Genomic DNA, 12,666 nt, shown 5'->3' on the forward strand with positions numbered 1-12,666 from the left:
AAGGGTGAACCAGGGTGTCACGGAGGGAAGCAGAGAGGGGAGGAGAGAGGAAGATGCGTTTGTTGGTGGGATCATGTTGGAGGTGGCACAAATGGCATAATATGCACTGGTGGGGTGGAAGGTGAGGACAAGGGAGGTCCTATCAGAGTTCTGACAGGGGGGAGAAGGATTGAGGGCAGAAGCACAGGAAATGGGACAAACTCAGTCATGGGTCCTGTCAACCACGGTGGAGGGTAAACCTTGGTTGAGGAAAAGGGACATTTCGGAAGCTCTGGTGTGGAAGGTGGCATCATCAGAGCAGATGCGACGTCGATGGAGAATCTGGGAGAAGGTAATGGAGTCCTTACAGGAAGTGGGGTGGTAAGAAGTATAATCCAGGTAGATTTGGGAGTCAGCGGGCTTATTATAGAGGTCAGTGGAATGCCCATCTCCAGAGATAGAGAAATCTAGGAAGGGAAGAGTCACTGATGGACCAAGTAAAGGTAAGGGAGAGGTGGAAAGTTGAAGCATTGTAAATTAAATTTTCTAGATCAGGATGAGAGCAGAAAGCAGCTCTGACAGTCATCAGTGTAACGGAAAAAGAGGTCAGGGAGGGGACCTATGTAGGACTAGAACAAAGAGTATTCAACATATCCTACAAAAAGACAGGCATAACTTGGATGCATGCCGGTTCCCAGAGCAATCACTATATTTGGAGGATTTGAGTGGAGTTAAAGTAAAAGTTCAATGTAAAAACAAATTCGGCCAGATGGAGGAAGGTGATGGTGGATGAGGACTTCTGGGGCCTTGGTTTGAGGAAGAAGCAGAGGGCCCGCAGGCCATCCTGGTGGGAGATGGAGGTGTATAGGAGCTGGACATCCTGGTGGGGGATGGAGGTGTAGCGTGACCGTACCTCTGTAGTGAAAAGGAGACGGTTAGGGCAGAAAACTGGAAAGTTGTCAGAAGTCACAGCTGTAGATGCGTATGGACTGGATCTGGGGCGTGGGGGGGGTGGTGATTAGAGTTGAGTTAAGAGGATTTAAGTTCTGTGAGGCAGGAGCAGGCTGGGTCAATCGGTCTACTGGGACATTTCCAGTTGCGTATCTTGGGAGAGGTGCAGAGCGTGTGCACGGCAGTGCATGCCAGAATGGGTGGAGAAACAATGAGTATCACAGAGATATCGGTGATCATGGGCACCATCCGAAATGGGAAGAGTGAGATTTGAGCCAGAATGCAGGAGGAATGAGTGGATGTTGGAGACAGGTGCTCAGAAAGTGCGGCCTTAACAAGTACACAACCAAATACAAAGACAGCAAGGGATGTGAACTGTGTAAAAGAGACAAGCGGAAATCACATCAAAGAGAGCAGCAGAACTTCAAGTGCGGGGAGGTGGCAAAACGAAAGAACTTGCATTTATATAGCGCCTTTCACGACCTCAGGACGTCCCACAGCACTTTACAGCCAATGAGGTACCTTTTGAAGTGTAGTCACTGTTGTAATGTAGGAAGAGAAGGGGCAGTGAATTAAACAATAAAACAAGAAGCAAAATACTGCAGGTGCTGGAAATCGGAAACATAAACATCCAGCAGGCTTTGTTTGGGAATAACTGAACAATCTTTGCTCATGTTTAATTGTTTGTTTTGTATGTGCTTTTTTTAAATAAAAAAGGAGGGCGGCACAAGCTGAAAGATGTGGAGATCACCAAAAAATGTTTCAAACATCGTGGGGTAGGATACAGAGGGACAGTAAACCAAACCACGTCCGGAACCCGCTGTCAGCGCTGGGACATGCAATCCCCGCATGTGCACGAATTCACACCAGAAAACTATCAATGCAAGTACGGAACAATGCAGTGCTTGGAATATCATAAATCGTGTTAATTGTAGTAAATAGCCGCTCATGGTTTAAAGCAGTCATGTTCCTTAAAGGAAAATACTGCGGATGCTGGAAATCTGAAATCTGAAAATGCTGGAAATACTCAACAGGTCAGGCAGCTTCTGTGGAGAGAGTAAGAGAGCTAAAGGTTCAGGCCATTGATCTTTCATCACAACTGAAAGCTGTTAGAGATTAAGGGGGCAGAATTTGGTTGCTTTGCGCCTCCCATTAGCGCCCTAAGGGGGCGCTAATGGGACGCAAAGCAACTAGAGCCCGGGCGCGACGCTGCTAACGCCTCCCGCGAAAGTCAACGGGAGGTTAGTGGCAGCGGTAGCTGATAGCGCCCTGCGCCTCCAGCGATGACGTCATCGCCGTGCGCAGCATCCCACTCGTGCCCCGGCCGCAAACTTCGGTTGCGCCCCCTGATGTACTGCTGGAAGCTATGTCCGACAGGGTCGGGGAGGGCGTATGTGTGGACGGGGCGGCGATATTTAAATGGGAGGTGCCAGGCGGCCATTTTTTTTGCTGGCCACCTTCTAGCACCTGCCTCCTCTGCCGGCCGTGATCGGGCAGTGCCGGGCTCTTTTGTCTGCACCCCGATCCCTGGTGGCCCAGCTGGGCCCCGGTTCGCTCTGTGCAAGGCCCCTCCCCTTTAATAAGGGGAGGGAGGCCTGCAGTACCGTGGTTCAATGTGCTGGTGCGCATGGCACTGCGGCATGTAGCGCCACGATATTGGGCTGGAGCGCCCCAAGAGGGAGGGGGAGTGCTTCCAATAGTGCCCCGCCTCCTGCTTGGAGCGCTACCATCAAATTTCGGGCGCGGGGTCTCTAACTTTTTCGAGGCACTGCAAGTTAGCACTGCGACCCAATTTTTGCCCCTAAAAGTTTTTAAGCAAGTACAGAGCCAGGGAACAGAGGTGTTGGGGAAAGAACAAAGGGGAAGGTGTTAGTAATATGTGAATGTCAACACTCAGCAAATTAAGTATGGGCCCAGAAATTCGGATCTTCACGGGTGAGTACGCATGGGGTACTCACCCATAGGCCCAATGGAAGTGCCGGTTTCCTGCATGCACTGCGCATGCGCGGGAAACCGGCACTTCCGTTCCCCTGAACGAAGGGGTTAAGAGTTCGAACACGTGCGCAGGAGAGGCTGCGCGTGCGCATCGAACTTCGTTTTTTTTTGCAGGTTTTCCCGGGAGGGTAAGTCTGCAGAAGTTACACATTTAAAAAGCAGGCGTAAGGCCTGCTTTTTACAAGGTAAGTGGTGAATTAATTAAAATTAAAACATTTTTTCCACAGGTTTATTATTTTTAAATACTTTAAAGCAAGTTAAGTTTATTTTTAGCCCCGTTAGAAAATAAAATTATTTTTTTCAAAAATGTAAATTATTGTTTAAAATAGTTATTTCATGTAATTTATAGTTTATTTAAAAAATGTGATTTAAAAAAAAAATTATTTGAAGATTTAGTGCTGTTTTGGGGCCGTAGTATTTCTAAGTTTTGACAGCTCTTCCTGTCAATCTTATGAATGGAGTATTCTCTGCTCCGATTGGCTCCCCATGGCCCACGTGATCCCAGGGGACGCTTCGAACTAACTGCGCCCCTGGGATATGCAAGCACTGCGCGCCGGCAGCTGGAGCAGGCCCCGGATCGGAATCCCACGGGGGCCCACAGCTCAACGGCCGGCGCGCAAGGTAAGTGCAGGTCGGGGGCTTACACCTGCGGGAAGCCCCCGACCCGAATTTCTGGGCCATGATCTTTAGTATCCTTTCTATAATGGGGCACCCAAAATGACCCCACTGTGGCCTAACTAATGTTCTGCACAAATATATAATTACTTCTTTACTCTTGTACACTATACCTCTATTTATGAAACCCAAAGGACTTTGGAATGTCTTGTGGTTGTGGAACGAGCCATATTAATACAAGTTATTTCTTTCTTTAAAAAAAATCAATTCATGTAATGCAGGGCAGTGTTCCTGCCAGGCTGCTGGGACAGCTTTTTGCTCGTATACAGGCCGAAGCAGGTAGCCTGCTGTGTGTTCCTCCATCTCTCTCTGTACCTATTAACCCCTCTCTGTACCTGTTAGCTGTCTCTGTGTAACAGTGTTGTCTATTAAACCTGTTAGTCCCTCTCTGTACCCATTAGCTGTCTCTGTATCCGCTAGCTGTCTCTGTGGCAGTGTTAGCTACACAGAGGCAGCCTTTTGCTGCCAGATTTTTCTTTGCCCGAAAACAGAGGTCACTCGTGTACTCAAAGTTCTCAAATAACCCTGCTGTTAAATCTTTTAACCATAATTCAATTACTGGGACTAATCCATTGGCTGTGCCATTGCTGATTCGCTGCAATGCTCACTGAGGCGTGTCCTAATCAGTTCTCCAGAAAACGTTGGAGTAAATTCGGCACTGGAGGATCGGGGAGTGTCACGGTCTAACATATGGCGTTCATCGGCAATATCGCCATTCAAGCGAGTCCCAGGCCATTGATATAGTGCCTTTTACATCCCGAGGACATCCTAAAGCACTTCACAACCAATGAAGTACATTTGAGGAATAGTCACTGTTTTAATGTAAGGAAACACTCTCTCCGGTAAACCCATTAGCCCCCTCTCTGTAGTGTTGTTTGCTGTTAAATCCATGAGCTATTTCTCTGTAGCAATGTTTACTGCTAAACCTGCTTCTCTGTGTCAGTGTTTATTGTGAAGCCCATTCACTGCCACTCTGTGGCACTGTTCACACTGACTGTTCCTCTTCTATGTTTCAGGCATGTCTCAATTGGTATACCTCGTGCCTCTGAGTCAGAAGGGTGGGTTCAAGTCCCATTCCAGAGATTTGAGCACATAATCCAGGCTGACACTCCAGTGCAGTACTGAGGGAGTGCTGTACTGTCGGAGGTGCCATCTTTCAGATGAGATGTTAAACTGAGGCCCCATCTGCCCTCTCGGGTGGACGTGAAAGATCCCACGGCACTATTTCAAAGAAGTACAGGGGAGTTTCCCCCGATGTCCTGGCCAATATTTACCCCTCAATCAACATCTCTAAAAAGCAGATTATCTGGTCATGATCTCATTACTGTTTGTGGGACCGTGCTGTGTGCAAATTGACTGCCACAGTTCTTTCATTACAATAGTAATTAAAAAAAAATACTTAATAGTCTCTTAAGCGCTTTGGAATGTCCTGAGGTCATGAAAGGGGCTATATAAATGTAAATTCTTTCTTGATTCTTTGTTGTATATTTATGTTGTGCACTCCATTCGTGGTCCTTTAATCGACTACGTGTGGAAGTTCTAGCCCGGTATCTCGTCTGTTGTTTCAGGGGGCTGGAGAAGAATTACTGCCGGAATCCTGATGGGTCAGAAGCCCCTTGGTGTTTCACATCAGATCCTAGAGTCCGGACTGCATTTTGTCTGCAGCTCAAACGCTGCGAAGATGACATTGAACCTGAAGGTAACATGAACTGAGTGTGCTAAAAGCACTGAAGCGTTTACCTATCATTGTGTGTGTGTGTGTGAGAGAGCCTGGACAGGCATTGAGTCTTTACGGGCAATTCTGACCTCATCTGATGTCTGCACATTGCTCCCTTTCCAGCAGAGGTCACTGGATAGTGATCAGGTGCAGAAATGGTACAAAAGCAAAATACTGTGGATGCTGGAAATCTGAAATAGAAACAGAAAAAGCTGGAGATACTCAGCAGGTCAGGCAGCATCTGTGGCGAGAGAAACAGAGTTAACGTTTCAGGGCGATGACCTTTCGTCAGAACTGGAAAAGGTTAGAGATGTAATAGATTTTAAGTAAGTACAGAGGCAGGGAAAGGGGGGAGGGTAGGAAAGAACAAAAGGGAAGGTCTGTGCTAGGGCGGAAGGCAGGAGAGATAAAATGACAAAAGGGATGATGGTGCAAGGCAAAAGGAGATGGTAATGGGACAAGTATTGAAACAAAAGAGGGGTCTAGAGGAGGTGTAAATGGGAATGGCAGAATCATGAGCAGCAGCAGCTGTCTGAAAAAATGGGGGCAGAGGTTATAAGAACATAAGAAATAGGAGCAGGAGTAGGCCAATCGGCCCCTCGAGCCTTCTCCGCCATTCAATAAGATCATGGCTGATCTGATCCTAACCGCCAATCTACTATCACAGAACCATCTCCTGAATCTAACAGAATTAGACACACGAAATAGGAGCAGGATCAGGCTACACGGCCCCTGGGCCCGCTCCGCTACCCACAGGGCCATGACCGATCCGAACCTAGACTCATGTCCAAATTCCTGCCCGCTCCCCATAACCCTTAATTCCCTTTACTTCTAGGAAACTGTCTATTTCTGTTTTAAATTTATGTAATGATGTAGCTTCTACAGCTTTTTGGGGCAGCATATTCCATGGACCTACCACCCTCTGAGTGAAGTAGTTCCTCCTCATCTCAGTTTTGAAAGAGCAGCCCCTTATTCTAAGACTATGCCCCCTAGTTCTAGTTTCACCCATCGTCGGGAACATCCTCCCCGCATCCACCCGATCCAACCCCTTCACAATCTTATATGTCTCAATAAGATCGCCTCTCATTCTTCTGAACTCCAATGAGTAGAGTCCCAATCTACTCAACCTCTCCTCATATGTCCACCCCCTCATCCCCGGGATTAACCAAGTGAACCTTCTTTGTACTGACTCGAGAGCAAGTATGTCTTTTCTTAAGTATGGACACTAAAACTGTATGCAGTATTCCAGGTGCGGTCTCACCAATACCTTGTACAACTGAAGCAATATCTCCCTATTTTTATATTCTATCCCCCTAGCAATGAAAGCCAACATTCCATTGGCCTTCTTAATCACTTGCTGCACCTGCATACTAACCTTTTGAGTTTCGTGCACCAGGACCCCCAGATCCCTTTGTACTTCAGTACTTTCCAGTTTCTTGCCATTAAGATAATAACTTGCTCTACGATTTTTCCTGCCAAAGTGCATAACCTCACACTTTCCAGTATTGTATTCCATCTGCCAAATCTCTGCCCACTTACTTAGCCTGTCTATGTCCCCTTGCAGGTTTTTTATGTCCTCCTCACTCACTACTTTCCCTCCCATCTTAGTATCATCTGCAAACTTTGATATGTTACACTCGGTCCCCTGCTCCAAATCGTTAATATAGATTGTAAATAGTTGGGGACCCAGTACTGACCCCTGCGGAACACCACTAGTTACTGATTGCCAGTCTGAGAATGAACCATTTATCCCAGCTCTCTGCCTTCTGTTAGATAGCCAATCCTCTATCCATGCCAGAATATTACCACCAATCCCGTGATTTTTTATCTTAAGCAATAATCTTTTGTGTGGCACCTTGTCAAATGCCTTTTGGAAGTCTAAATACACTACGTCCACTGGTTCCCCTTTATCCACCCTATATGTTACTTCCTCAAAGAACTCCAGCAAATTTGTCAAACATGACTTCCCCTTCATAAAACCATGCTGACTTTGTCCTATTAAATTATGATTATCCAAATGTCCTGTTACTGTCTCCCTAATAATGGACTCCAATATTTTACCTACCACAGATGTTAGGCTAACCGGTCTATAGTTTCCAGCCTTCTGTCTACTGCCCTTTTTAAATAAGGGCGTTACAGTAGCAGTTTTCCAGTCTGCCGGGACCTTTGCTGAGTCCAGGGAGTTTTGGAAAATTATTACCAATGCATCCACAATCCCTACCGCCACTTCCCTCAAGACCCTAGGATGTAAGCCATCAGGTCCAGGTGATTTATCCGCCTTGAGTCTCATTATTTTACCGAGTACCACTTCCTTAGTGATTTTGATCGTGCTTAGCTCCTCCCCCCCCTATAGCCCCCTGTTTGTCCAGTGTTGGGATATTCTTAGTGTCTTCTACTGTAAAGACTGATACAAAATATTCATTCAGTGTTTTTGCCATCTCCATATTTCCCACCATTAATTTCCCGGTCTCATCCTCTAAGGGACCAACATTTACTTTAGCCACCCTTTTTCTTTTTATATAACTACTAGCTGAAGTGCCCGGCGGTGCCGAGGGTCTTTTGAGGGCATATTGTTGTTGGAAGAGAGAGAGAGAGTGCGACTGGGGGGGGGGGGGGAAGAGAGAGAGCGACTGGGGGGAGGGAAGAGAGAGAGCGACTGGGGGAGAAGAGAGAGAGAGAGCGACTGGGGGGGAAGAGAGAGAGAGAGCGACTGGGGGGAAAGAGAGAGAGAGCGACTGGGGGGAAAGAGAGCGAGAGAGCAACTGGGGGGGAAGAGAGAGCGAGAGCGACTGGGGTGGAAGAGAGAGAGCGACTGGGGGGAAGAGAGCGCGACTGGGGGGAAGAGAGAGAGCGATGGGGGAAGAGAGAGAGCGATGGGGGGAAGAGAGAGAGAGCGACTGGGGGGGAAGAGAGAGAGCGACTGGGGGGAAGAGAGAGCGACTGGGGGGGAAGAGAGAGAGCGACTGGGGGGGAAGAGAGAGAGCGACTGGGGGGAAGAGAGAGCGACTGGGGGGGAAGAGAGGGAGCGACTGGGGGAAGAGAGAGAGAGAGCGACTGGGGGGAAGAGAGAGAGAGAGCGACTGGGGGGGAAGAGAGAGAGCGACTGGGGGGAAGAGAGAGCGACTGGGGGGAAGAGAGAGAGCGACTGGGGGGGAAGAGAGAGAGCGACTGGGGGGAAGAGAGAGCGACTGGGGGGGAAGAGAGGGAGCGACTGGGGGAAGAGAGAGAGAGAGCGACTGGGGGGGAAGAGAGAGCGAGAGCGACTGGGGTGGAAGAGAGAGAGCGACTGGGGGGAAGAGAGAGCGCGACTGGGGGGAAGAGAGAGAGCGATGGGGGAAGAGAGAGCGACTGGGGGGAAGAGAGAGAGCGACTGGGGGAAGAGAGAGAGAGCGACTGGGGGGAAGAGAGAGAGTGACTGGGGGAAGAGAGAGAGCGACGGGGGGGGAAGAGAGAGAGCGACGGGGGGAAGAGAGAGAGCGACTGGGGGGGAAGAGAGGGAGCGACTGGGGGGGAAGAGAGAGAGCGACTGGGGGGGAAGAGAGAGAGTGACTGGGGGGGAAGAGAGAGAGCGACTGGGGGGGAAGAGAGAGAGCGATGGGGGGAAGAGAGAGAGCGACTGGGGGGGAAGAGAGAGAGATAGCGACTGGGGAGGAAGAGAGAGAGATAGCGACTGGGGGGGAAGAGAGAGAGCGACTGGGGGGGAAGAGAGAGCGACTGGGGGGGAAGAGAGAGAGTGACTGGGGGGGAAGAGAGTCAGTGACTGGGGGGGAAGAGAGAGAGCGACTGGGGGGAAGAGAGAGAGCGGATGGGGAGGGGAGGGGGGAGAGGGGAGGGGGGAGGAGGGGAAGGGGTGGGGGGGAGGGTGTGTGTGGGGGGGGTTGGGGGGAGTGGGGGAGGGGAAGGGGTGGGGGGGAAGGGTGTGTGTGGGGGGTGGGGGGTGTGGGGGAGGGGTTGTAGGGGGGAAGGGTGGGTGTGGGGGGGTAAGGGATGGGGGGGAAGGGGGGTGGGGGGTGTGTGGAGGGGGTGGGGTGTGGGGGGGAAGGGGGTGTGGGGTGTGGGGGGGGAAGGGGGGGTGGGGTGTGGGGGGGGAGGGGGGTGGGGTGTGGAGGGGGAAGGGGGTGTGGGGGGGGGAAGGGGGGGTGGGGTGTGAGGGGGAAGGGGGGGTGGGGGTGTGTGTGGGGGGGAAGGGAGGGTGGGGGGTGTGGGGGAGGAGGGGGGTGTGGGGGGTGGAAAGGGAGGTGGGGGAGATATACTTAAAGTACAGGAAACTTTGTTCTATCTGGCACCCACGGGACCGAGCTGTTGCCTTGCCTTAAAACTGCCCTACTCTCCAGAGTTAATGTTGAGAGATACGGAGATTCTTATCTCCGTATTTGAGAACAAACACTGTTGCTTAGCAACAGCTTTGGGTGTGGTCCTAAAGCTCTGCAGCTGAAGCTGTTGCTATAGCTACAGACCTTGCACAGCTTGACTGTTCAAACAAAGGAAAATAAACAAACAAAGAATAAAAAACGGCTGCTGATTTTTGTGGTGGCTCCAGATTGCCGGATAGCTCACCTCCGGATAGCACAAAGTTTCCTGTACTTATAAAACATTTTTGGTAAATCTTTCTATAACATACACTTTACAACCTCACCAATCTTTTTATTAAAAAAGGGGTCCTCACCTCTCAGTGTTGTACCACAAACAATGGCCGCCGCTTGCTTTTCAGTTGGAAAGATTAGGCCCCGCCCACACAGTTGATTGTCTCGGTCACCAGGACCCGATTTGGAGCACAGAAGCCCCACCCACTCTATGTTCCTGCACTAAGATGGCCGCGCAGGCACTCTGTTACACACTGAATCAAAATGGCGTCGCACTGAAACATTTTGCCCTCCTTGACAAAGATGGCTGCTGTTAATCTGGGGCTGTCAGCAGAAGAAATTTCCTCAGCTGCAAACACAGGATCTTCAGATTATTATTCGGGGCTTGCGACCTACCCCAGTTGCTTATGAAGCCTCCCCACCTACTGACCCTGGGAATGGAGCTGAGGCAGCACACCCTCTCTCCTCTGCCAGTGTTTGTCTCTGCCTCGGCCAGGAGCCTGGGTCTAGAGTTGCACTGCTGGCAGTTGGAGAAGCCTAGGCCCCGGGCCTGGAAAAACGGTGAAAGGTAGGAGAATTATAGAGGTTAGAGAAAAGATTTACATATTAATTAACTTTTTTTAAAACAATTTGTGTTTTAAAAGCAACTTTTTTTTTGCTGGAAATGTAGATTTGAAAAGAAACACGCAGAAAGCGGGAAAAAGAAATGAAAAGTTTAGAATCAAGATGGCGGCGACTCACCTCGGTTCAGAACGATAAGGCCCGCCCACACACGCACCGATTGGTCGACCGTCAGGTCACCAAAGCGTAGGATTGGTCAATTGTCCCGTCACTCGACTGTAGGAGGGCCCACCCGCACGCGCCAGGAACCCAGCGTACGATTGGTCGACCTCGAGGTCACACTGTCGGTAATGAGCGGATAATGAAATGCTAATGAGCGGAATGTTTAACGTTTTTTGGATACTGCGGGTGCAATTTTTGTCCGGCCGAAACGTAAATACGCTTAGGATGGTTCTGGAATCGTCAGCTTTCTTTCGACGTAACGCACGTGTAGGTATGCTCTATAACTTTCGAGTTAAATCAAGACAGACTGACAGACAGAAAGACAGACGGAATGACAGACAGAAGTATCCTTTTATATATATAGATAAAAACCCTTGCTATCTGTTTTTATATTTTTTGCTAATTTACTTTCATAATCTAGCTTCCCTTTCTTAATCAATCATTTTGTTATTTTCTGCTGTCTTTTAAAGTTTTCCCAATCCTCTATCCTCCCACTAGATTTGGCTACCTTATATGCCCTTGTTTTTAGTTGAATACTATCCTTAATTTCTTTACTTAGCCACGGATGGCTGTCTTTTCTTTTACACCCTTTTCTTCTCAGTGGAATATATTTTTTTTGGTGGTTGTAAAATAACTCCTTAAATGTACACCACTGATCATGTATCGTCTTACCCTTTAATTTATTTTCCCAATCCACTCCACTCAATTCCACTCTCATACCTTCATAGTCTCCTTTATTCAAGCTTAGCACGCTTGTTTGAGATCCAACCTTCTCACCCTCTAATTGAATATGGAATTCAACCATGTTATGGTCACTCATTCCAAGGGGATCCTTTACTAGGACATTTTTAATTAATCCTGTCTCGTTACACAGGACCAGATCTAAGGTTGCTTGCCCCCTGGTCGGTTCAGTTACATACTGCTCAAGAAACCCATCCCTAATACACTCAATGAACTCATCCTCAAGGCAGCCCTGCCCAATTTGATTTGTCCAATTAATATGATAGTTAAAATCCCCCATAATTAGAGATGCTCCCTTATTACAAGCCTCAACTATTTCCTGATTGATACTCCGTCCAACAGAGTTGCAACTGTTCGGAGGCCTATAGACTACGCCCACTAGTGTTTTTTTCCCCTTATTATTCCTTACCTCCACCCAAACTGTTTCATTATTCTGATCTTTTGACCGAATATCATTTCTCTGTATTACAGTGATTCCTTCCTTTATTAACATAGCCACCCCACCTCCCCTTCCTTCCTGCCTGTCCTTCCTGATCGTTAAATAACCTGGTATGTTTAATTCCCAGGCATTGTCACCCTGCAGCCATGTTTCTGTAATGGCCACAAGATCATACCCATATGTAGTTATTTGTGCCATTAACTCGTCTATTTTGTTACGAATGCTACGTGCATTCAGATAGAGAACTTTCAAATATGTTTTGTGACACTTAGTTCCTGCTTTTGCCCTTTTTATTACTTTACCTTTGACTCCATACCTTCTGCCCCTTCCTGACATGCTCTGGTTTTTAATTTCCCCACTGCTACCTAAGTCTATGACCTTCTCTGTTGTCATTTTTATTATTTTCTCTCTAGGAACCTCCCCCCCACTAGTTAGTTTAAAGCCCTCTCTACAGCCCTAGTTATATGATCCGCCAGGACTCTCGTCCCAGCACTGGCAGGCAGTGAAGCCCGTCCCAACAGAACAGCTCCCTCCTGCCCCAGTACTGGTGCCCGTGTCCCAGGAAGCAAAACCCATTTCTCCCACACCAGTCTTTGAGCCACGCATTTAACTCTCTAATTTTATTTGTCCTAGCCAAATTCGCTCGTGGCTCAGGTAATAATCCAGAGATTATTACCCTTGAGGTTCTGTTTTTTAATTTGACCCCTAGCTGCTCATACTCCTTTAACAGAACCTGCTCCCTAGTCCTATCTACGTCGTTTGTACCAACATGGACCACGACAACTGGATCCACCCCCTCCCAC

General features: G+C 48.6%; 1 protein-coding gene across 6 annotated transcripts in view; it reads left to right on the forward strand.

Annotated features, from left to right (window-relative positions):
- Positions 1-12,666, forward strand: part of mst1 (macrophage stimulating 1) — a 124,534-nt gene that overhangs the window by 66,645 nt on the left and 45,223 nt on the right. For all 6 annotated transcript variants that reach the window (XM_086001238.1, XM_086001236.1, XM_086001232.1 and 3 more), the window contains 2 exons: positions 1,648-1,816; positions 5,169-5,299. In XM_086001238.1, the coding sequence (XP_085857364.1) occupies positions 1,648-1,816; positions 5,169-5,299 (300 nt within the window). The remainder of the gene's footprint in view (positions 1-1,647; positions 1,817-5,168; positions 5,300-12,666) is intronic.

Source organism: Somniosus microcephalus, chromosome 11, assembly GCF_052327205.1.
Source record: "Somniosus microcephalus isolate GS21.2 chromosome 11, FLI_Smic_1.0, whole genome shotgun sequence".
Lineage (NCBI taxonomy): Eukaryota > Metazoa > Chordata > Chondrichthyes > Squaliformes > Somniosidae > Somniosus > Somniosus microcephalus.